The sequence below is a fragment of the Danio rerio genome, chromosome 8 (genome assembly GCF_052040795.2).
Source record: "Danio rerio strain M-AB ecotype USA chromosome 8, GRCz13ab, whole genome shotgun sequence".
In the NCBI taxonomy this organism is placed as follows: Eukaryota; Metazoa; Chordata; class Actinopteri; order Cypriniformes; family Danionidae; genus Danio; species Danio rerio.
Genome location: NC_141028.1, coordinates 15210877 through 15236360, shown reverse-complemented (window position 1 = coordinate 15236360; position 25484 = coordinate 15210877). Strand labels below are relative to the sequence as shown.

Genomic DNA, 25484 nt, shown 5'->3' with positions numbered 1-25484 from the left:
CTTCAAGACGCTTCTCATTCGCTTCTCATTTGATGTGCTTGAGCTGATCAAATCTCACTGGCAGAGCTGTGATAAAATAAAACACTTTTGGTTACTTTTTAAAATGGGGATGGTCTACTGTGTTCCACCTTCTTTTCAGTTTTCAGTTAAGATTACGTCAAACATTGAATAAAAATGCACATTCATCGCACTTCACGAGACCATTAAATGCTACAGTCCCTGAGTTGCAAAGTTTTGCATCAAAAGATGCCTGGTTGTAAAGTTCAGATTTTGATAGCGTCGAGTAGTTAGAACAGATATTTTTGAATAGTGGGATGTGTATAATCAGCTCTCAGGTCTGCTGCAGACATTTCATTACAGAAAGAGACCTGAGGAACAGAGAGTCCGATGCCACATCTGAATGAGTGCAAATTCAATGTCAAAATAGATTTGCTAAATTGGATTTGTACGGACCAAAGCTTGCAGAGAGGGGAATGAAGGAGCAGGGGGAGGGGGTGAAGTCTAAGGGCCCTTCAGCTTTGACATGCACAGAAGAGAATATTGGTTAATAAGGGAAATTAGCGAAATGTGAAATTGTGAGGCTGAGACAATGACAACGCCATTGCGATGTGCTGCATTCTTAGCCTGTTGCATCCAAATTGAGTAAATGGAGACAGCAGATGTTGTTTTTGTGAATTATACTTGATGGGTTTTCGTAGACATCTCCTAAATCAGCGTAAAACTGTACTCTGAGCAGTTGTCTGTGTGTTCAAGGTCATGCAAAGTATCGCTAGCTTTGTGCGTCTCTGTTGTTTTAGCAGCTGTGCTGTTATTTATGCTGGAAGTAGCATTGTGGTGTAGATCATAAATGAGATTTCTGTAATATCCCAATTGTTTCTCTTGACAGCATGTGTGATTAAATAGAGGAAAAGGAGACTTTTGCTTAAAAAGTGCAGTAATCGATGCACCTCCTCAAGAGTTTCAGAAGGGATCAATGTCACTAACTGTGCTGAGATTTGCCAAGATACTGAAGTCTGCATTAAAAAAGTCAGAGATTTACAGATCCACATTTCAGTAAATTCTTTTATCTGTTTTTTATGCATCATATGAAAAGAACCCTTCATTGTAACATCAAGGGGTCCAATGTACTCAAGCTGTTTTTTTTTTTTTTTTCATTTTGTTTGGGTGTAAAAATAGGTTCAAAATACCTGAGAAGTGATGCACTGTGAACATCTCAGTGCTGCATATTCTGCATTTAGATGAATATGTAAAATGGGCTGAAGACTAACATTTGTTAACACAGGCTCAGGTGCCACTAAATTGACATGCCAATACCAAATAGTTCTTAAAAGAAATGTTCACTGCAGGATTCTAAAATGTTTTTTCGATGCCATCGCTGCAAAAAAATTTTTTTTGGAACCTTTAACGTATCTTTTATATACAGTTGAGGAATTATTAGACCTACTGTGAAATGTTTTACCTCACTGTTTAGCAAGAAAACAGAAAGAAGATTTTTTGTTACACATTTAAAGACATATTAGTTTTAACAACTGATTTATTGGATTTTTGCCATGATAATATTTTACTAGATATTTTTCAAGATACTAATATTCAGCTTAGTTAAGTTAAGGTAATTAGGCAAATCACTGTATTATGATGGTTTGCTCTGTAGCCAATCAAAAATATATATAGCTTGCTTATAGAAATTCTCCAGCAGGATAGTGCTCCTTCTCATACTTCAGCCTCTACATCAAAGTTCCTGAAAGCAAAGAAGGTCAAGGTGCTTTAGGATTGGCCAGCCCAGTCACCAAACATGAACATTATTGAGCATGTTTGGGGTAAGATAAAGGAGGAGGCATTGAAGATGATTCCAAAGAATCTTGATGAAGTCTGGGAGTCCTGCAAGAACGCTTTCTTTGTCATTCCAGATGACTTTAATAATAAGTTATTTGATTCATTGCAGAGATGTATGGATGCAGTCCTCCAAGCTCATGGAAGTCATACACAATATGAATTCTTTTTCCACTGCACCATGACCTCTTATTCTACTTTACATTATTTCTGTTAAGTAACAAGACTTTTGTCTAAGCAAAGACAGACCCTACTGTCGTAATTAAATAATTAAAAATCAAGGCATGATCATTTTATTTTGGTTAAATAAGCGTAATCTAGAGGCCTTTGCCTTTTACATAAGCCTCTTTTGATACCAAATGATCAACTAGAACTAAAACTTGGATAAACTTTAAAACTTTTGTCAGGTAGTGTATATTATTATAGTAATATATTAATCAATGTCAATTAAGTTACTATATATGCTTATTTGCCTGGGGTTAAAAATGAGTTTGTGATCATTCCTTTAGAGGCATTAAAAACCTACATAGAAATAGAATAAATATTGCATTTGATTTAAATAAATTAAATAGACCTATATGGTTACAGTATATCAGCAGTTTCTTATTTGTCTTTTCAGTCATAAGGAATTTGTCTACATCGGAGAGAAAGTTAAAATTTAGTTCAATATAGCTACAAATAAAAATGCCGCATTGTTTTAAACCTCAGGATATTGTCAATATTTAACGTTATCTTTCGGGAACAGATTTTAGTATATTGTACCTCTTAACATTTACAGGAAGAAAGACTAATAACACAATTGAGTACTGGCTCTCTCTGGACACTGATCGAAAAAAAAAAAAATCTTGTTTGGCAACTGGCAGACCATGCTGGCCTTGGAAAGACTGGAAGTTTTGACAGGAGCTTTGCTATGTATTGCAATTGATCCCTGGAGCTCTTTCATCAGAGATACTGTCGCCGCTTGCTGGAAATCAGTTCTGAACCTCTGGGTCTGTTTTATTATGTCAATTACTGCATTGTGTTTTAAAGTACTATAGGTACACATAAACGGGACGACGGACAATAGATATATTTCTCTCCAGCTGAAATAGTCTATTTCACAGACATTTGTTAAAGGAGAACTCCTCCGGTGTACTCCAAAGTGTGTGTATTCCTACAGTAAGCATATTTTTTGTCCTTGGTGTTTTATACTTCTACTTGTTTTTTTTTTCTTCTTCAATATCCTCTCATTACAAGTTAATAATGTCCAATCAATTAAACATTAAAACATTGCATTATAAAATGATGATTTTGAGAATATAAAAACATAGGATTTTATTTTAACACCTACCGGCCACTTTATTAGGTACACCTTACTAGTACTGGGTTGGACCCCCTTTTGCCTTCAGTACTGCCTTAATCCTTCATGGCATAGATTCAACAAGGTACTGGAAATATTTCTGAGAGATTTTGGTCCATATTGACATGATAGCATCACACAGTTGCTGCAGATTTGTCGGCTGCACACCCATGATGCGAATCTCCCGTTTTACCACATCCCAAAACTGCTCTATTGTATTGAGCTCTGGTGACTGCGGAGGCCATTTGAGTACAGTGAACTCATTGTCATGTTCAAGAAACCAGTCTGAGATGTTTTGTGCTTTCTACATGCCAAATACATTGAGTTGCTGCCATGTGATTGGCTGATTATAAGTATGCGTTAACGAGCAGTTAGATAGGTGTATCTAATAAAGTGGCCGGTGAGTGTATTGTTAATATTTTGTACATTTGAAAAGTAAAGGTTTTAGATGGCACTGATCAATATATCGTTTGAGCATCCATATCGCAAGGTATGTATCTGCAATAGTCACATCGCAGATTTTTGGTAAATATTAAAAGATAAAGATATTAGTGCTTTATTTATACAGCGATGACCATGTTATTTTACACTTGATTGTTACATTTCTGTTCTTGAATATTGTTAAAAACATAAAGTACTGTTTATTTATTTATTTTTTTTGCTTGTAACTTATTATGATTAATGCAGATGCACTGCGTAGAAAAATACTTGAACATTCCAGTGGATCTAAATTAATGAAATCTTCCCAGATAGAGCTAATTATGATCTTATTGCAATGTATATCTCAGCAAAGCAAAATATTGCAATGTCAGATTTTTCCAATATAGTGCAGCTCAAGTTGTAGCAATAGTTTCCATTCAGAAATTGCTAGAAATTCTTTCTATTTATTATCTAATGGCATTAAGTAAAGAAATTTTAAATGTGCAATACTCAATTGCAACCAGAGTGATTAATTACTAAAACAATAATCATTAAACTAAGTGTTAATAAAAAAAGTTAACTGAAATATAATAATGTTTTAAATTTATTGTAATAATAGTTAAAATTTCTGTTGTTATTTTTGTTTTTGTGCAAACAGCCAAATTGCTTATCTCTGGTATCTCATCACGTAGCTTGTTGTTAGGACACAGGGTGACAATATAACCTGCTCAGAAGGTTACCTGTTCGTAATGTTTATATTATTTGCTAAATAAATACCACCTCATGTGGAACTCTGAATCTGCCTCTCATTGTTTGGACCCAGAACCCTCTTTTTGTGATGTGACATTTAACAAGCAGATTTTAACTACTGATGAAATTGATATTGATAAAAACTATAACAGCATGTCAGTAAATTATATAAGTTACTTTTGTATGTAAATTTTTCCCTCATGTAAATGTTCATATGAATCATAACCATTTATACCAACCATTTTGGGAACCGGGTTTTATTAACAAAATATATACACGTGTTACAAAATAATATGAAGTAAAATACTAGTGTCCGGAGCAAAACACACTTTATTCAAGCCAATCTTGCTCTGTGTGTGTGTTACTTAAGAGATGCAGAAGAGGAGGTTATTTTAAGAAAAGTAGCAAAAACACAGCGAGCAGCAGAATATTGATCCTTTTGCAAAAACACTGCAAAGAATTAAATTACGCTCACTCCAACTGCATGTTAATAAACAAGTTTTTGGACAAGATCCACCCCCCATCTAGTGTTATTATTGTAATTGGAAAAATGATTTGTAGATTGGAAGACAACTAAATCTTTTAAATGATTTCTTAACTTTGCTTTCTGCTCATGATGCATATTATTTACATTGTTGTTCTGTTTTTAGTGGATATTATTATTTTAGGCAAAATATGGAAACCACAAGCAATTCTTAAACACCAATTATTTTGTTCTTGGGGCTCGATATCATCATTTTAACCATTTTTCAATTTTCTTTTACAAAGTATACTGCTGCCCAAATGGAAAGGTTTTCCTTTGGCTCAGTCTCTATTTCAGAGGTTGTTACAGCGGAATGAACTGCCAACTATTCCAGTATATGTTTTACATAGCGGATGCCCTTCAATCTGCAACCAAGTACTGGGAAACACCCATACTCACTCATTCACAAACACACACTCACACACTATGGTCAATTTAATTAATCTGATTTACTTATACTGCATGTCTTTGTGGGGAAAATCAGAACACCTAAAGGAAATCCATGCAAACATGAGGAGAACATGCAAACTTCACACAGAAATGCCAACTGGTCCAGCCGGGAGTCGAACCAGCGACCTTCTAGCTGTGATGCGACAGTGCTAACCATTTATTTACTAAAAACAACATGTATGACAGTGTAATAAAGGCCAGCTAGGAAAGTGCTATGCAGGTAAACCTCACTCCTCTGACCCCAAAAGATGCTCTAGTGACAGACGCTAGAGGCCATGGCCTTCAGCCTCCTTGTTAGACCAACCGAATCCCATACAAAAAAATCGCTGGTTTGATCCAGGCTCAATGTGGGTTGGGTGCTGTAGAACTGGTGGGTTATATCTGGGGGCTAGGATACCCTTCTAGTATTGTTTTAAAATAAAAATAAAAATAGTTAATTCACACACACACACACACACACACACACACTCATACACTACGGCAAAAAGCATAGAATCACCAAGAGGCGACACTCTAGTGCAATTCGGGAAACAGCCACTAGATGGCAGCCATTATGGAATATAAATTCCAATAGAACAACAACATATTATAAGTCTGTAAAGTAAACTTTTAAAAGTGCTGATGATTGTGACAGTAAGTGTTGTAATGTCGTCTTTTAGGTTGTATCTTAGCTTTAATGTGCTTTTTAAATAAGTAAATAAAAAACAAAGGAGCTGCTCGCCATCGCGACAGCAATAAGATCCAATGGACAGCCGACCGCTTTCACCGCTGCTGTTGCAATGGAACGTTCTATTGAGTGTCGCTTCTTGGTCATTCTAAGCTATTTGACTACGGTTAATTAAGTTAATCTAATTCACTTATACCGCATGGCTTGGACTGTAAGGTGAAAGCAGAACACTCTGAGGAAACCCACGTGAACACGGGGAGAACATTCAAACTCCACACAGATATGCCAACTGGCCCAGCCCGGGACTCAAACTAGCAACCTTCTTGCTGTGAAGCAACAGTGCTAAACACTAACCCACTGTGCCAGCCTCAAATTTCTAATTATTTCAAAAATAATGTCCAGATTTTCACCTGGAAGGACATAAATACACTAGACCTCTTCCAGCTTTTAATTCAGTACCTCTGTTATAAAATATCATAAAATAATCCATTAAATGTAGCATTCTGCATTACAGCACATTGAATTTAATATTCAAAGTGTACATAAATGGGTACATTTAGTACAAAACTGTAGCTTTGGACAAATTCCCACAATCCATTTTGTGAAAAACAAACATAAAACGCGAGACAAACAAAAAGCTGTACAGAATAGATGTTCACTGTTACCATGTGAGCAGAAAGCCTCGTAAAAGACTCCATGAGAACTGTCACAAACAAGGGGCCTTGCTAGAAAGTATATGTCTGGGGCCCTACATTTTTTTTTCTTGAATGGTATAATTGGTAAGCTCAGTTTAAGTATCACTACATACGGTAGTAGCTGTGCTAACTGTAGATCCCTGCCTTGATTATAGAGAGTTCAGCAACATGGATAAACAGAAACTATCAAGTAAAAACATTGAAATCATCAGTTCGTTTGAGGACGAAGGAGGTTCAAGCAGTGCTTGTGGATTAAATCAACAAAACCAGGTTTGTGGTGCGACCGAAATGGATTTTGGTTAACTAGTTTAATCAGCAGTAGTGACTGTATTAGATATGTATACTGGTTTGAAGCAGCAGCTGTCGTTCGTCTCATTTGGAATGCAGTGGGGTTTGAATGTGGGTCTGCGGTGTGCTCTGCCTATCAGAAAATGACATTACAGAAGTAGGTCTCTGCAAATGAGTTGGCATTGTGTCAGACGGCAGCACTAGCTAGATAACAGAAACCGATCCTTATTGGCAAGAAAATTAGAACAGTATGAATTCAGAATAAAAATTCCTTTTAGGAAAATAATTTAATAATGTGAGATCATTGCGAGCAAGCTTTTTCATGTCATAAGCGTTATCATGAGTATTTTGCTGTATTTACAGGCCTGTAATGCAATTAGGCCAAATACGCATTCGTTTCTGAACTCTGAAGGAAATGTTGGTGTGATCCCATGCTTTCAAATGTTTTCATCTTTTTAATATCTTTTCATATTTGTTTCAGGTTCATCAGTGATGTTAATGTTGGATTAAAACATGTTGTCTAGTTTAAAAGAAAAGATCAAATGATTATCTTGATCAAATTTAACTCTTTTGAATATATAGATTTGATATTTTACATGTGGGAGTTATGTAAAAACTGTTGTACATTTTGTGTGCATTTGGGGCTATTTTGACACAGAAGATTAAACATACAGTAACAAACTGCAAAATTTGAAGTAAGCCATAACTGAAGGCTGCACCAGAGCATACGCATGCGCTTCCAGCAGAAGTATAAATAAGCCTTTATACATGGGGGCTCGCCAGGAATACATTTCTAGTATTATTTTAAGGTTAATAAAATTAGTCGTTTCTTGTCCTAACTTACAGAGACATCCGGGAGTCTCTGTGCTACTCTGTGATACTCCTGCAACTTCCGGGAGACTAGACTGTCTTTGCAACTGGATGAATGTAAAGGAGGACTGAGCAAAATTGTTTCTACTTTATAATAATTGTCAACTCACAGCAATACAACTTTACAATGAGTACAATTGTTTGTATTCAATACTTTATTATTATTATTATTATTATTATTATTATTATTATTAGTAGTAGTAGTAGTAGTAGTAGTAGTAGTAGTAGTAGTAGTAGTAGTAGTAGTAGTAGTAGTAGTAGTATAATTTTCCATTTTCCATATCTGCAATGCCTGTATTTTGGCTTTTTTCTTAATTTTTTTTTGCAATCCACTCAGAATCCAACTTGGAATTTTTTTTTCTTTATTGGTATTGATATTCAAATGGCATTAACATGCCTCTGTTTTAATTTCTGCAATAAATATGGCTGTCAAGCAGGATCTTGATGGTTTATTGTGGGTATGTTGTTTACATAAAGAAATCTGTGTTACAAGTTAAACAAAAATTCTAATAAACAATTACATTTTGAATTTAAATAGTTTTTGTCTTGCGTTTACATTAATTTTACATTTGAATAGCCAAAGTTACAAGTTTCAGTTTTTTAAATGCTATTAATTTTGAAAAAAAGCGTGATTAATTAGTAATTTTTTAAATCAATTAACAGCACTAATATACATACATACATATATATATATATATATATATATATATATATATATATATATATATATATATATATATATATATATATATATATATATACACATACATACACACATACATACATACACACACACACACACACACACACACGTATATTGCTATTGTTTTTTAGCACATCTATAGTTATGCGGTAGCACAGAGTCTTGACTTCACACAGAAACAGCATTGTGTGCAACTTGACATCACTTTGTTGCAGAGATGCTATTGGTTAAATGAGGGCAAGGTAGAACACAGAAGTAATTTGAAGCGGAAAGCAAGCGTATGTCTGCGTTCTGGAGTTATTATAAAGTTGATGAAGACGACAACATTGCCATAGCAAACTGTGAGATAAATAAATTTGGGATTGCCGGCCGGGTATTTTAAGTTGAGGTGCTATTTGTGTTTATTTAAGATTACCTGTATATTTACTGTTGCAAAAGTGAATAATTTCTGTTATTTATCAATTTATTGTTCAAGCTAACACACAGAAGTGCTCTGTTTGTTAACAGAGTTGTTAAATGTTAAAATAAGGTGAATTAAAAAAAAGGAACATCCTGAATCTGTTTCTTCGCTCTTAATTCTTTTTTTATGTATTATAGAAGTATCGGATCGGGTTTCGGTATCGATAGATACTCAAAATCAAATGACTTGGACTTGGACTCGAGGAAAAAAAAAATGGATCGGGACATCTCTAGTAAATACCGCGAAGTAAAAATATTACAACAAAGTTTTTTTTCTCCCACTTGCTCAAAAATGAGAGAGATTTTAGGGGTTAAGATAAACAGTGTAAATAATTAGTATTGGCAGAAAAAAGTGGCTTAATACCAGTTATAGACTGATATATTGGATGACATTTGTCAGCTTGGCCAGTGTTTGTTTCCTCAATTTGTTCAGTAGCTCATGACAGATTTGTCTACTGTATGCATTGAGCAATTTCTATTGTAATTTGCGTTCATTTTGTGTAGGGATGTGTATTAATGCATCTTTGCTGTATAATAATATCTTACCTCAAGCTTTTAAGCAGTAAATCTTGCTGCCTTTTTCATTTTATTTATCTAAATGTTTATTACACCCATGATTGTCATCAAAATGATTAACCTGTTATATAATTCTTGAAGTATCCAGTAAATTCCAAATGTCTTGATTGAAAGCTTTGTGTTTTCCGGCAGTCATCATGATCAGTAGACGAACCTCCTCCCACTTGCATTAAAAGCTGGCATTCATAATGTAATTTTCTAAAGAAATGCCCATTAAATCAGCATTGTGGATTGGCAGTGCTCCCCCCCCCTCAGCCAGTACACAATCTCCCAGACGCAAAAGACAATGATAAAAATCTATAAAATGTATCTTCTTATTTCTGGCAGGTGAATGCGGATGCCAACAGGCTGAGCCATGCTGGATCGCGGCCTTCCCTGTCCCACGGCGGCCCACAGCATCCTCAGATAGCCATGAACAGCTGCAAGTACAATGGGGGCATAGTCAGACCACTCGGCAGTCTGGGGGCGTCCCGGAGGAACCTCGCAGAGCTGGACTCTGAGACTCAGCCTTTGCAGACCCTGCACACGTCCGGCCTGGAGGTGGTGGTCTCCAAAGGAAACGGGGAAGACCCTAGTAAGCAGTCTAGTGAGAACCTGGTGACGCAGAGACCGTGCAGCGCGCCACATAAGAAGAACAAGGACATTGGCTATAAACTCGGCCACCGGAGGGCGCTGTTCGAGAAGCGCAAGCGCCTTAGTGACTACGCCCTGATTTTTGGGATGTTTGGGATTGTTGTCATGGTGACGGAGACTGAACTCTCCTGGGGAGTTTATACAAAGGTAAGAGTTTCGCCAACACTGATATCCTGATATTTTCCATGAGCTTAAAGTCGCCATGAAATGAAAGTTAAGATTGTATTTACACAGCTAAGGGACAGCGTGTGCTAGTGACTGGATGTGACGCTTCCTGGTGACGTGGAGCCGATCCGCAAATCACAGCACATCATGTTAGCTGACCAATCAGAGCCTCTTAAGGGAAACTAGGAAATATGACAGTGGTTTTCCTGTTTGCTGAGTAGCTGTAATTAAAGTAAGAAATATAAAAAAAATAGGTGATTTTCTACAAATGAAGCATGAGCACACATTGCTTTGCATCTTATAAACACAACCAAGCCTTAAAAAACACTATGAACCACCTCTTTAAGCATTCATTTAGTTGTTCAGGCGTAAAATGAGAAGACTTGCGTTTTAATGCAAGCGGCGTCCAGAGCAGCAGGTAAGCGAAACTCTATTGAAAATACTGTGGTAAAATTAATTTCTATATTTTAGAGATATTAAGCAGAACAATGGAATTTAATGCAGTGCTTTTTGTCAACTCTGAGATCCATTTTATATCGTATATCTATACAGGAAGTGAATATTATTGATTTTTAAAGAAACCCGATCTTAAACATGGCGATTTTGTGATAGGATGACTGGAACCACTTGAGCTGGCTAAAATTAAAAGTCTTTCTGCATATACCCCATTAAAAGGGCCTGAAAAGAGAAAAAAATTAGGTCGGTGCTTGATTTTGTCCATTGGTATCCGATTGGATAGTTGGAGGATCGGCATGGCCAACAAAGTGAAGGAAGATTGATGAGTGGACATAAGCAGGTTAGAAACGAGACACACGCCCAAATAGCCCATTTAGAAATGGCATTCCAGTTTACCAGAAAATTCCTTCAAATGGTGGAAGAATTTTCTGCTATTTGATTAATAATCAGCGCAAATGAATTTTTTTCAAAATAATGAAGTGCACATCATATATAACAAGCACAGATATATTTAGGTATATTGTATATTTTATATACATATGAACATATACAATATATACATATACATATACAAAATATATGAAAATAAGAAGTGTAAATTTTAATTGGATGGCGAATTTAAAAGTCCCTTGAAATGCTTTGGAATATGCATTTTTATTTAATGTTTGACATAATGTAAACTGAGAAAGACAAAGTGGGACTTAGAGTAGCTCCTCCCTCTTTTCAAAAACAGCCAATGGCGTTTAGTTTATATCACAGCTCTGCCAGTCAAAGCTGTTGAGCTAAAGCGCATCAGACTCTTGACTGCCACAGTCTATAATAGTAATACAGAGTCTGACTCATCGTTTCTCTGCTTTAAAATACAGCATTCTGTGTAATTCCAGTACATTTTGTGGTCTGTGCCGACTCACTCAGACCATACCTGCACACTGCAGTGGTTCACGTGGCATTTTGAAAATGATGAAAGCAGACATCCTTCAACCTAAAGGAAATCATATATTTGCACTGTCTGTACTACCTGCTGTAGAACTATTCACCCAATGAAATGAAGACTGTGTGTAACGGATTTAATTCTGAATCTCATGGGTTCCTTTATGCTGACTGTGTGTGTGCGTGCGTCCGTGTGCGTGCGTCCGTGCGCGTGCGTGCGCAATAGTGTGCGCGCGCATGCAATGTGCTTTTCCCCTCGGGGCTTTCTGTAGAGAGATGCGAATAAGAAACGAATAAGAATAAGTAAGGAGTTCAGAGTGTTCTGGCTACCCTTTTATATATTTTTTTTCTTATATTTGCAAGTGTTTATGTGAACCCTCGGTTTGAACATTATTAGTTATAATTTAGTTAGTTAATATTACTAATTTAATATTAGTTTTTTAGTTTAAGGACCAAATCCCGCTAGCTACGAACTAGTGAATTATTCATTCATTCATTCATTCATTTTCTTGTCGGCTTAGTCCCTTTATTAATCCGGGGTCGCTACAGTGAAATGAACCGCCAACTTATCCAGCACGTTTTTACGCAGCGGATGCCCTTCCATCTGCAACCCATCTCTGGGAAACATCCACACACACTTATTCACATACACACTCATACACTGCGGACAATTTTAGCATACCCAATTCACCTGTACCGCATGTCTTTGGACTATGGAGGAAACCCACGCAAACGCAGGGAGAACATGCAAACTCCACGCAGAAATGCCAACAATAAGATACTGACTATTTATTAGTGCTTATAAAGTATGATCTTTTTCTACATTCGTAATACTTCCAAATACCTACTAATTATTAGTAAATGACCAGTGTTGGGCACATTCCTTTAAAAGAGTAATTAGTTATAGTTACAAGTTACTTCTAACAAATAGTAACTGAGTTAGATGATGAGATGAGTTACATAATTATACAATTAACTATTGCGTTACATAAAAAAATGAATTTGTCAAATGACAATATAAAATAAATAAAAAAACATTATACAGTAATCTACATCATTTTGCAGCATGTCCTCAACAATTCATTCATTCATTCATTTTCTTGTCGGCTTAGTCCCTTTATTAATCTGGGGTCGCCACAGCGGAATGAACCGCCAATTTATCCAGCAAGTTTTTACGCAGCGGATGTCTATACTTCCATCCGCAACCCATCTCTGGGAACATCCACACACACATTCACACACTCACTCATACACTACGGACAATTAAACCTACCCAATTCACCTGTACCGCATGTCTTTGGACTGTGGGGGAAACCGGAGCACCCGGAGGAAACCCACGCGAAGGCAGGGAGAACATGCAAACTCCACACAGAAACGCCAACTGAGCCTAGGTTGGAACCAGCGACCTTCTTGCTGTGAGGCGACAGCACTACCTACTGCGCCACTGACTCGCCTGTCCTCAACAGTACATTATATTATTTTGTTTAATTCTGTCTCAGTAATATTTTTTACGGTGGTAAACAATTAAGTTTTATTTGCTTTGACGTTGTGGCTTCGTTTTCTTCTTTGGTAGCAGAGCTCACTTGCGTAGCCACTAATTTTGTGGCAGCATGTGACCACGTGAGGCGATTCATTAGATTAGAATTACTTGTCACCAACACAGAGAGACTCTTTTTTTTTTTTTCATGGGCATAAGTTGCACGATACATAAACATTCTTGCCTTTCACCTCAACGAGGGAAAAGTAGCGCTTTTATTTCCAGTTTGCAAACGCTCCCTTTAAACTTGTTGGATTTGCAATCGTTCTGACTCCTGGTCATTAGTGTGAACGAAGTATGCTTGTGTGAACACCCACCCTACTCTGCTTCTGATTGGCAAACAATGGAAATGTATTCTGTCTAAAGCCTCCTTTCCACTGCACACGACAAACGACAAGCGACAGACCGGACGTCATTCTTTTCCAATGGAGAGTAGTCCGGGAGCTGCGTGGAGTTCTGATCATCTCCGTATGCGGAAAACTCGGATCCGAATTGAGCTGCGGATCTGTTGAATTATTTGAACTCCTGCGACTAGACTGTATGCGACCGGCCGACCGGATGTGATGTGATGTGATGTATTCCAGTGTTGTAAAAGCAGGTCCATGCATGCGAGATGAGAAATACTAGTTTTTTTGGTTATTTTTTGAATCGGAAAAAGTCTATATTAAAAAAAAAAACAAAAAAAAAACATTTCTGTTCATAAATGTAAGTAATAACGTAATTAAAAAAAACACATTCCTTCCAATATTTTTAGCGGTCTGAGTTTCTAGTATTCATTAATTTATTGAACCACTGTGAACGCACAGAGAATATAGGATCTTGCTTTTGCACTCCTTAATTTCGAACACTGTGAGAACAGCTTTTCTCCCAAGGTGCACGTCAGAACTGAAAATTCTGTGCGACCGCCACAAGGGGGCGTATTCCGACAGTCCAAATGTTGTGTGCAGTGGAAAGGCGGCTTTAGCCAATCATCACATTCTAAGTTACACCATATCCACAGACACACCAATCATCATCACTGGTTGGTTATGTGTCCCGCCCCTCCCCGAACACACACACACACACATACTCCCAACCCAGAGAAAGAGAGGTCCTATGGCTGAGAGAGATGCTGCTCGCATGAAAACCGATTCAGTGTCCTCTATTATAGTATTGCCATTTTATTGTCAGTAATGGTAATAGTGTTGTAATGTGGGAAACAGTAATTCATTGATCACTTGTTAGTGAAAAAAAGTATTATGTTAGTAACAGTGTTTATTTTTAGCGCCGTTATTCCCATCACTGTGAATGACATTAATAAATGACCAATTTCAGCATCAGCAAATAAATGTGGCGTGGCATAATAAATACTAGAGAACATTTGATTGGTCAGAAGATTTTTTTTTTATTAGTATATTTGTTTTTATTAGTTTTACATTTTTCAGTAATTACCAAACAACACAACAATAATAAAAAAATAGAAGGAATAAGCATGGTATTACAAAGAAAATAATTGTAATAATAATTAAAATAAAGAAAAATAGATACAAATAAAATAAAAATAAAAAAGTTATTATTTAAAAACAATTATAGGGCATATAAACGGTTTCAACGAAAATACAAAAAGACAGTCAATAGGGGTAGTGAGCATATTAAGCATTACACTGCTGCTCAGAATCCACATTATTATGGTCCAGTTGATCAAGAAATGGTTGCCATATGTTATACAATTTTGCAAGATTATTAATATCTCCATATCGGACTCTTTCCATGTTCAATATTTGAGTGAGATAAGTTAACCATGTCTTAAAATTGAGGAACAGAATCTGATTTCCACTGTTTTAGAATGGCACTCTTAGCTATAATCATTCCATAAATGATGGTGCTTTGTATATACACATTATGATCCAGCAAAGAACTAGAGTACCCAAATATAGCAATTTCTGGGTCGGGTGTCAAAGTAAAACCATACGTATCGGAAAACCATTTAAATATGCACTGTAATCCCGAATAAGTTGACAAAACTCAAAAAATTTGAGGTAATCAGTTACGTCAAATTTTTTAAGTTATGAAATTATCTATTTTAAGTAAACAGAAACATTAAGTTTTGAGTTTGTTGTACTCATGCAAGACACTTCACCTAACTTAAAATACCCAAGTTACTCAGCTTATACGTTTTAATTGCAATTAACTTAATTGTTTTAATTTTTCCAAACTTTAAATACTTAGTCACCCAGCTCATACATTTTAATACCAATTAACTTAATTGCTTTAATTTCTTTCAACTTTAAATACTTAAATCACCCAGCTCATACATTTTAATAGCAATTAACTTATTTTTAATTATTTATCTCACCTTTACATACTTAGTCACCCAGCTCATACATTTTGATGGCATTTTTTAAAATTAACTTCTCCATCGTCAGTTTCACAAATAAAATTAGCCATTATTTTAATCTTTAAACCCCATAAATCTGTCAAAATAAATCTGTAATTTAAAACACACAGACAATACCATTTTAGACATTTATTGTTAAAGAAAAAATGTCCAACAGTACTTTCAAATTTGTCTCCTATGCAATTACAAATGTCTTAAAACGATAAAAACTATTAGACATAAAGAGATTGAAAATGAACACTATTCTGAAATTATTAAAAATTACCCACAATGTAAATAAGATCTCAGACATAAGAGCCTCAAGAAAAAACAACTATAAGTTTGATAAAATTTAATAATACATTAATAAGTGTAAAACTTACTCTTAAGGCATTCGTTAAAAAAAAAATAATAAGTGCACATTCTGTGAAGTGACTCGTTTAGTGTAAACTACACAGAAACTGTATATATATATATATATATATATATATATATATATATATATATCGTTGAAGTCAGAATTATTCGCCCCCATTTATTTTCCCCCCAATTTCTGTTTAACGGAGAGCAGATTATATATATATATATATATATATATATATATATATATATATATATTGTAGCGAGGCAGAGGGAAAACAGCGACACAGTTGGATAAGTTTACAGACAAGTCCCCGGAGGGTGCTTTATTTACAACGTGAATGGGGTATAAACAGTGCTCTTCTTCAAGGTGAGGTGCTCTGGGAAGTAAGTGAAGGACAGTGAGTAGTCGGATGTGGGATCGTCACGAGCTGGAGTCTGCTGGGGAGAGACAGAGAGACAAGCGTTAGCGCATGGAGTCATTGGGTGAATGAAGCTCATCTTCTCCTTGCGTGGGCTTGGTTTATATGCCTCTCCACTTGATGACGTCCAGCTGTGAATGATCCTGTGTTGATGATGGTCCAGCTGGGTTGAATTAGCGACCAGGGCGACGTGGCATGTGTGCGCTCGTTACAATATATATATATATATATATATATATATATATATATATATATATATATATATATATATATATATATATATATATTCAGTCTTGGTTGAACTATGATTCTGTCATTTACTTATTCCAAACCTGTTTGAGTTTCTTTCTTCTGTTGAAAAAAAAAAAAAAAGCTGAGACCTGTAACCACCGATTTCCACAGTATTTGTTTTCCTATTAGAAAGTCAGTGGTTACAGGTTGTCAGCTTTACTTAACTTTTGTCTTCAACAGAAGCAAGAAATTCAAGCAGGTTTGGGACAAGTGAAGAGTTAGTAAATGACAGAATTTTACATTTGGACAAACTATCCCTATATATAATAAAATGCATACTTACCAATTAAAGGTAAATAAATGTTTTGAAGTTACTACCCCAGAGACAGTCTTTATTAAGTTAAAAAAAAAAAAAAGCTCTACATCAACTCATTCTTTAAGGTTTCCATGCTACGAGACTTTTTATTTTCCATCATCCATGCCAAGCAAAACTTTTTGCACAAGTTCAAAGTCCTTTACTATATATTATGTGAAGAGCATACATTAATCCATACAAGACAAGAAAGGTCTGGAAGTGTGCTGTGGGTGGTGTCCAATTCATTCTTCAGGACAACAGAGACCCTCAGTGAATGCAGGGCCAATAAAGCATCTTCAGTCAGCAGGATTATCAATCTAAAAACATAATTCAAGGATATTAATGTAAGGACAGTATCAAAATGACTGAGCCAATATTATATGATTCATCAACTATTCTTGATTACAAATATGTTAAGTAAAAGTTTTCAAAACTTTCATCTTTTCATTAAACATGCCTAATTGTGAAAAGAATGAATGAAGTCTTACCAGGGTGTTCCTAAAGAATCTTAAGTCACGCTCACGCAGCAAGACCAAAAGACCTCTGATAACAGTAGTCCGTCATGAACTGACATTATGCAGTTCCTGGAAATCAAGAATCAATTTTTTAAAAATTAAAAAAAAAAAAAAAAAAAAATCAAATTATATTTTAATGTATACTTTAACACGTGACCCCAAACATACCTGCTCATCATAAACCTTTAAAAGATTAGCCAGGGTATCTGCTGTCTTGCCAGTTTTGGATGCTGTTTGCCTTGAAATTGTCATGAAATTAAATAGGTGGTGGTCCAGTTTTGCAAAGAATTTGTGGGGAAAATTCTCATTTGTAACATGTTGGTACTCTGCAAACAGCAAAAAGAAACAAGAGAGAATTTCATTAAACAAACCCACACCACAAAATATACAATTCTAGAAAAAATGTATTAATATTATTATTATGTTTCATTTACTTATCTATTTTTTACCTCAGATGAAAATCAGGTGTTGATCAGATGTTGAAAGCAGGATCTTCATGTTGTAAACTGAACTCAAGGTCTAGCTGAAGTTTCACTTTCCTTGCTGCAAAAGTATCATTGATAAATACACTGTAATATTTATTTTATCTGGATATGCCAGGCATAGTAGTACAAAATAAATATTTTACCCACCTTTCACATGCCTCCATTTAAGAACCTATCTGTAGTCAGCAACACCCGACCTTCAATTCTGTATGTACACAAAGTCACAGTGTCATTTAGCTGAGAGTGGAAGTAGTACAATTGCCTGATGTCTAACGTTAACCTCCAAAACGGTTAGCAATAGAGCTGATTATCATGTTAGTTGCTTTAATTCGATGAACACAGATTTAATTTAAACAGTATTGAAATTTCTAAAACTGAATAGGACGACAAAGAAATTTAAGGCCTGATTTTAAAAGCTAGAAATAACAAAACTTACCTTATTGTCTAATGATGTAAAAATATATAGACTAAAATATTTATATTTTTAAGATATAAATATATTTTAAGCTACAAAATTTGCACATCAGAAAACTGTCTTCTTTACCATGTCTTGAATATTTTGTTTTGTTATTATTTTATTTAATAACATAATTTTGTATTAATGTGTTATAGATATGCATACTTTGTTTTTAGGCTGTTTATATTCTCTCCAGAGTAGACATTTTAAAAAATAGATTGAAAAAAAAAAAACTTTTATCATACCTTTAAAATACATTTGACCTAAATGACATTTAAACTCATTTAACTGATCGCATTAATCAGGTAATCATTGATATGCAGAGATGTCGTCTTAAGCGCGAGGAAATATTAAGTGTTGATCAGTGCTGGTGATTGAGGTAAAGTTAGTTTTATATTTACACATTCAGACTTTCTCCTTAATAATATAATTTCAGAAAGGTAATTTTTGCATATTCTTAATGGTGAAATCATATTAGCAGCCAATGACTTTCAAAGTACAACATTGTTCAGTCAAAAAAAAATAGTGCATTTAGTGTAATGTTGTTTTCATGTCATACTTGCATGTGATTTCAGAACGAATAGACAAAGAACCATGGTAAACAATTTATGGAGCGAGTCACAAGTTGTTTCTAAATGAATGTATGAATACAAAACCAACTTTACCTCAATGTGGTAGTGTAAAATGAAGCTCTGCTCTGTACCTGCTCAGGTGAGGAGCGCAGCTTAAATGTTCTCCGTCAGGCTATCCTCATACATGGATCAGCAAGCAACAAGCTGCATGTGACAGAGTTAAGTTTTGAGACTACGTTTTTGCGCGTCATCAGAAAATACCGTTAAGTGTTTAGGCGGAGATCATTTGAGTTATGATTAACGTTACGTTTCTTGCGCCTTTCGTTTCCGAAGTGCCTACAGATCGCGAAGATAATACCACATTCACAGACTGGATGGAGTTCAGCGCAGCGCCATGACATGCGGTTGTGAGAGCGCACGTCTCCATGACAACTTCAGCACAGGCTGAGAAAAGGAGAAGGGTATTCCTGCACAACTGGAGTGGCTGCACTCTCAGGACCGCATTTTTAGGACCGCATCTTTAAGACCCTAGTTTTTTGTGACAGCGTCACCTGTCGGATTGGATCATGGATGCGCTAATGGACGACACGGATGACAAGGAAAGTGTAAGTACCGATTTTTCTATTAAGTTTTATTTTAAACTGTTAAAGTATGTGTTTATTTTGTAATGCTGCTGTTTTATACAGTGAGTTTATGCAGAAATGCCAGATTAGCCTGCATGATTTATCCCACTTTTAAGGGTCTGGGACAAAAATGTTACGTGACGATATTTTTTCCAGAAGAAGAATAAAATATTATAATAATAAATATGGATAATTTTACACAGCCAGAGTGAGAGCTGTTATAACTGTTAATAATTTTCTAGAGTTCGTTTTCTAGTTTGATTAAATGCTACGACGTTCGTAGCTCGTGACCATGGTTTAATGAAACATTGTTGATTTAATGGCTTGTTGACTTAACGGCTAATGTGCTTAGTGACATGTATTAAACTAAGATGGTAAAAGCACGTTTGATGTAAGAGTTTTAGATTTATCTATATTTTACTGAATTCGTGTTATTCGTTGTATTACATTAGCACATTAAAAATTGTGCTGACTGCCTGTTTGCCCCACAATACTGTATGTGTTATTAGCCTGATGTTTTGTCATCGTTTTACAGTGATGAATGAGATTCTGAAAGTTAGGATTATTCTGCAGGTCTTAACCATATAAAGTCTCATATCTTTAATTTATATCAGGTCTGTTTTACCTGGCGAATAAGAAGTTATGGCCAATATGATTGGATTGCTTAGGCTCATTGTAGGAGGAAAAGAAAACAAACTACAGGATGATTTTCATTGAGGTTTTCTCAAACTGTTGAGTAACACTTTATAACATCTGCATACTATAAATAAATAATTATTAAGCATTTAATAACTAGTTAATTTATTAATATTTTATTTGTTTAGCATTAACTCTACATTAAATAGACATTGATAAGCAGTTTATAAATACAGTTACAAATGCTAGCTGTGTTCTTGAGTTTATAGCATATCTATGAAGAAGTGCAGCTTATCTGTGGTGTTCATTTTCCAGAGGAATGTCTGGCCAAATAAGTTTATAAACTGCATGCTGGGTGCTACTCATTTATGAATCCATGTAAAATGATTTGCTGTTCTGTGGTGGTATTTTAGTTCATATTTAAATGATTTTTTTTTCATAGGCCATCGTACATCCTCTGGGTGTCTTGAGGAGCTGGTCTTTGGATAATGCTGAGCAGGTCTTTCTTTCTGGTAACGGTTATCATTACAGGTCAGAATATGGTTAATTTTGGCACAATGCTCAAAGAGCCTTTTTGTTACTGGTATATATGTTTACTCAACAGTGATTGTTCTCTATTTCAGTGAAGTAAAAGAATTTAACAGACAGATTTACAAACAACTGACGAAAGAAGGGAGACCATTCAATAGGTGGGTATTGCTCTTATAAACTTAAAAATATGGAGTTGGGAGTAAAGTTTCCTGTTTGGTTCTCCCAACAGTGCATACGCTTAAGCCAGAAATAAATATATATATTATAGCTTACACTGTAAAGCAAATGTTTGTTATTATACCTCTTATATTAAATATTAATCTGAATTTAATTTCATAACAATTGATTATGAACCTTTTGAGTTCATATACATTGTTTTACATATTCAAGAATATATATATTCATTCATTTTCTTTTTCGGCTTAGTCCCTTTATTTATCAGGGGTTGCCACAGCAGAAGGAACCGCCAACTTATCCAGCATATGTTTTACACAGCGGATGCCCTTCCAGCTGCAACCCAGTACTGGGAAACACCCATTTACACTCATACACTTGAACATGGGGAGAACATGCAAACTCCACACAGAAATGACCACTGGCCCAGCCGGGGCTTGAACCAGCAACCTTCTTGCTGTGAAGCGACGGTGCTAACCACTGTGCTGCCCTATGTGCTCTATGCGGGTGAGTGGGATTGACAAACCACTTGGAGGGAACACTCTTGCTGTCTTAACCAGACATTTTGTTATAAATAATCATGTGCGTTTCATGTTTATTCATATAACTGCTATTTTATCTCTTAGCACTTCATTTTTGTCTTGATATTTAATATCTCTTGTTTAAATACACTATGAACAGCAGCTGCACTAATTATTTTCCTTGTTCCCTATTTCCACCTGGGGATATTCATCCAGAGGCCTCTAGAGATCGTAACCTGTGAAGAGATGATGCCACCATAGAGGACTTCTAAATGTATCCATAATCCTGAAACAGACCGTATCATGAGCAGATGCTGTGGTGGTCATGGAGAAGTGGAGAGCATGAGACTGATTAATGAAAGACCCCAGTGACAGATGAGTGCCCACATTGACCCTGTGGTCCAGCCTGAAAACCAGCTGGTGACCTACTCGCACCTGCAGCTTCTCTACGATGGACGCCCAGTGTTTGCCTCCAGCGCCTAGACTGCAGCTCTGCATGTGAAGTGTGGCCAGAAGAGAAATGGTTGTTCCCAACTGAGCCTAGTTTCTCTCAAGGTTTATTCCTTCCCTTTCATCAATTGGTAAAGTTTTGTTCCTCCACTGTTGCCATTGGCTTGCTTGGTTTAGGACTTGTGGAACTGTGCATCGATGGATTTGCTTTTTTTTAGTGTTTGGATTTTCAGCAGTGAATACTAAACCACACTGAACTGAACTGAATTTAATAAATGTTAAGCTGCTTTGACACAATCTACATTGTAAAAGTGCTTTAGAAATAAAGATGAAATTAATTAAAATTGAATTGAATATTCAACACGTTTCCATTTTTCTCAGAAAACATATTTATAAAGGTGCTGTTGACTTGAAATTTTCACCAGATGTTGATAACAATTTGTAAAGTAATTAGATTTGTTTTCTATTCATATATTTTTTTTTTCTTTGGTTTTCAGGTCAATAGCACCTTTAGAAATATGTTTTCTGAGAATAATGGGAACTTGTTGAATACTTATTTACCCCAGTGTGTATGTGTATATATATATATATATATATATATATATATATATATATATATATATATATATATATATATATATATGTGTGTGTGTGTGTGTGTATTTATATGTATGTATATATGTATGTATATGTGTGTGTGTGTGTGTGTGTATATATATATATATATATATATATATATATATATATATATATATATATATATATATATATATATATATATACTTGAACTTTCTTCTTCACTCTCATTCACAGGAGCTAAAGTCTACAGCCAGTCTGAATGCAGCAACTGAATAAACAGTGGGGTCAATTTTGTGGTTGAATTGCATTAATAAAAAAAAAAGTGTGGATATTTATATAAATGTACATTCTTGAATCATTCTTGCGTCTTGTCTCTCTAAAACCTTTACAACCTGGTTTTAAATTAGTAACTGCAAATGCTGAACCCATTTGATTTCAATTTATTTTCCTTAATACTGAGCTAATTTGTTCAATATAATGGGGTTCATCAATATACAGTATTTTTCAAGGAATTTAAGACTTTTAAGGCACTCAACTCTATTTATTCATTTATATTTTAGGTGTAAATTCAATTGTTTTATTTTAAAATTGTTACTTAAAGCAGGCGTTTTACACTTTAACCTCTGTAATAAAAGTGCCTGAAAGTTTCCGCTATATAATCCAATTCGGTAGGTGGCGCAGTTACAAAACGGGTCCTAGAAATGCAGTTTCACTTTGTCATCCAATCCGGTAGGTGGCACTTCTGCAAAAAACTAGGGTCCTAAAAATGTGGGCCTAAACATGCGGTCCTGAGAGTGCAGCTACTCCAGTTGTGCAGGATCATACTATTGGAGAAAAGGCATACTCGCGCCAAGATTTAAATTTTTTTGAAAAATGTAATCTGCCGATTTTAAATATTTTTGTCTTTATCACACTCTGTTAAAATTCAGAGTTAACACATTACAACTAACGCTAACATTGCACTGATTCTAACTTTTTAAACAGTAATGTTAACGTTAGTTAGCAACAAGTGAGGCTAAACATGTTTTCTGTAATGTACGACATGTAAACGCACCCTGGTTAACTCTACATTACATTGAACTGTTACTGTGATTATATTAATTAAAACATACATTTAATATTTCTTGGATTTGTAAATATTTTACTTACTGTAGTGTGAAGCGAGGCCGATCCGCCATCTTGAAAAAAACGAATGAAGCATGAGCACGTACGTGAACCTGGATGACGTCAGACGCAAAATCACTAGGCTGACAGAATTTGAGTTAATGAAACTTTAAAGAGACATTTTGTATAGATTAAACCCAGCAGAATTGTTCACCTTACTTGAAAGATTAAATTTTTACAAACTCAAAAATAAGAAAAAGTTCTAAATACTCATCAAGGTTAATTAAGATAAACGAATTTTAATGATTTAAGTTAATAGAACTCAACTCAATTAATTAGTTACAGCATTAGGGTTTACAGTGTGTCACACCAGAAATCATAAGGATTTGGGCACGTCCAAAAGAGGTGGGTCAGGGAGCCTTCAGCAAACTTACACCGGTCACATGTAGGGGAAATGGTAGGAAAAATTCTGTGTAATTTACATTTTGAGTAGTGCAGTCTATGCATTATTTAAATTAAATTAACTGATGCCTGGAATTAATAGAACAAGATTGAATTCTACTGAGGCTTTCCTCCCATGTACCAGAGTCAATCTGTATACCCAGTTATTCTTCCCAAGCATTCTTTAAATGAATATTAGAGTAGCTCAATTCTTGTGAAAACACATATACAAAATCTGAAATTAAATGTTTGGAATCAGGTGAGCCCAATAGTAGCCTGTAAACCTTTCTTTCATCTGGCAGCGATTCAAAATTTAGTATTGCGTGACTTAAATAATTTCTAATCTGTTTGGTCAGAAGATTTGATGAGAAACTGAATTAGATGGTGATGTTTAATAATTAATTCATTATTTTTTTTAAAGTGACAATCCTAAAGATTTGAATCCTCATGTCAAAATGTTTAAAAAAACGTTTGATTTCAGAGGGACTTTAAATTTAAATTTAAAACTGCTGATAACCAATATAGAGTATCCAAATGCGAACATAATGCCAACCTTTTCAGTCACTTAAACAACAAGTTTCTAAGCTGGTTTAAAACATTCTGAAGTCCCTTACACTTACCTACTGTTCTAACATCCTTCATTTTCAAACTTTTTTTTCTTTCATGCTCAGCATTTAAAGGTCTAATGAATATATCTGTAAGTGCAAAAATCTCCTGCTATAATTGAACCCATTAATGCCCCTTCAATAATCATGCAATGAAATAACTAAAGCTCTTCTGTATAGAATCTATACCTTGGGATGAAAAGTGCTTCTATAAAAAAATGACACATGATGTAATTGTCAAGAGTGTGCTCTGATCTTATTGATTGATTCTCTCTTAGGCCTCTGTCCATTAAGGAAATGCACCTAACATAGCCGATGCCAATGATGAATTCATTCTTTACTGTCTTTAAATGGTCATAAATAGATCAATCCTGCATTCAATATTCTGAAGCATTTAATTACATGCTATGAATCAAAGTACTAAGGATAAAATAAGATGTATAAAAGCTAATTTAGCAGTGGCCAACATGCTATATCTTGTGACACATCACCTCCCTCCTGAAAAGGCTGTCTTATACAAGCATGAACTTTAATGGTGCTTCAGGCTGGTTTTTGCTGCTGGGAGCCGGTCTAGCTTGTGGATCAGCATAGTCATCATTTTTTGCAATAAAAAATGTTGATTAACCAGCATGGCTGCTCTGGCGAAGCAGGTTGAACAGGAAAGTCATGCTACATAATGAAGGAAAAGGTTTTCAAACCAACACCCAAAACAAATGCGTGCTTTAGATCAGTGACTACGATGTCCTGTTTTGGTGTCTATAGCAAATTAAGTGATC

The 25484-nt window shown here is 35.2% G+C and overlaps 1 protein-coding gene and 2 long non-coding RNA genes across 16 annotated transcripts in view; 2 read left to right on the top strand and 1 right to left on the bottom strand.

Annotated features, from left to right (window-relative positions):
* kcnn1b (potassium intermediate/small conductance calcium-activated channel, subfamily N, member 1b) overlaps positions 1-25484 on the top strand; it is a 100359-nt gene that overhangs the window by 17840 nt on the left and 57035 nt on the right. For 4 of the 5 annotated variants that reach the window (NM_001442582.1, NM_001442583.1, NM_001442584.1 and 1 more), the window contains one exon: positions 9898-10350. In NM_001442582.1, the coding sequence (NP_001429511.1) occupies positions 9898-10350 (453 nt within the window). Of the gene's footprint in view, positions 1-6793; positions 6945-9897; positions 10351-25484 lie in introns of those variants that run through there. The other variant, NM_001328106.2, reaches the window with a different exon arrangement.
* LOC110440006 (uncharacterized) lies at positions 16303-23752 on the bottom strand. 8 transcript variants are annotated; one of them, XR_015497659.1, is made up of 8 exons: positions 23708-23752; positions 19138-19248; positions 18163-18220; positions 17980-18073; positions 17699-17856; positions 17504-17599; positions 17203-17332; positions 16303-16448 (listed from the first exon to the last, which is right to left on the bottom strand). It is a non-coding gene; the product is annotated as an uncharacterized LOC110440006 (long non-coding RNA). The 8 variants fall into 8 exon arrangements; XR_015497658.1 differs by having other exon boundaries at positions 17215-17332; positions 19176-19248; XR_015497655.1 differs by lacking the exon at positions 19138-19248 and having other exon boundaries at positions 16303-16445.
* On the top strand, positions 19184-22913 carry LOC101886813 (uncharacterized). 3 transcript variants are annotated; one of them, XR_015497664.1, is made up of 6 exons: positions 19184-19262; positions 19378-19649; positions 20746-20834; positions 20927-20992; positions 21261-21515; positions 21746-22340. It is a non-coding gene; the product is annotated as an uncharacterized LOC101886813 (long non-coding RNA). The 3 variants fall into 3 exon arrangements; XR_015497665.1 differs by lacking the exon at positions 19184-19262 and adding an exon at positions 22793-22913 and having other exon boundaries at positions 19606-19649; positions 20746-20815; positions 21746-22110; XR_015497663.1 differs by lacking the exon at positions 19184-19262 and having other exon boundaries at positions 19606-19649; positions 20746-20815.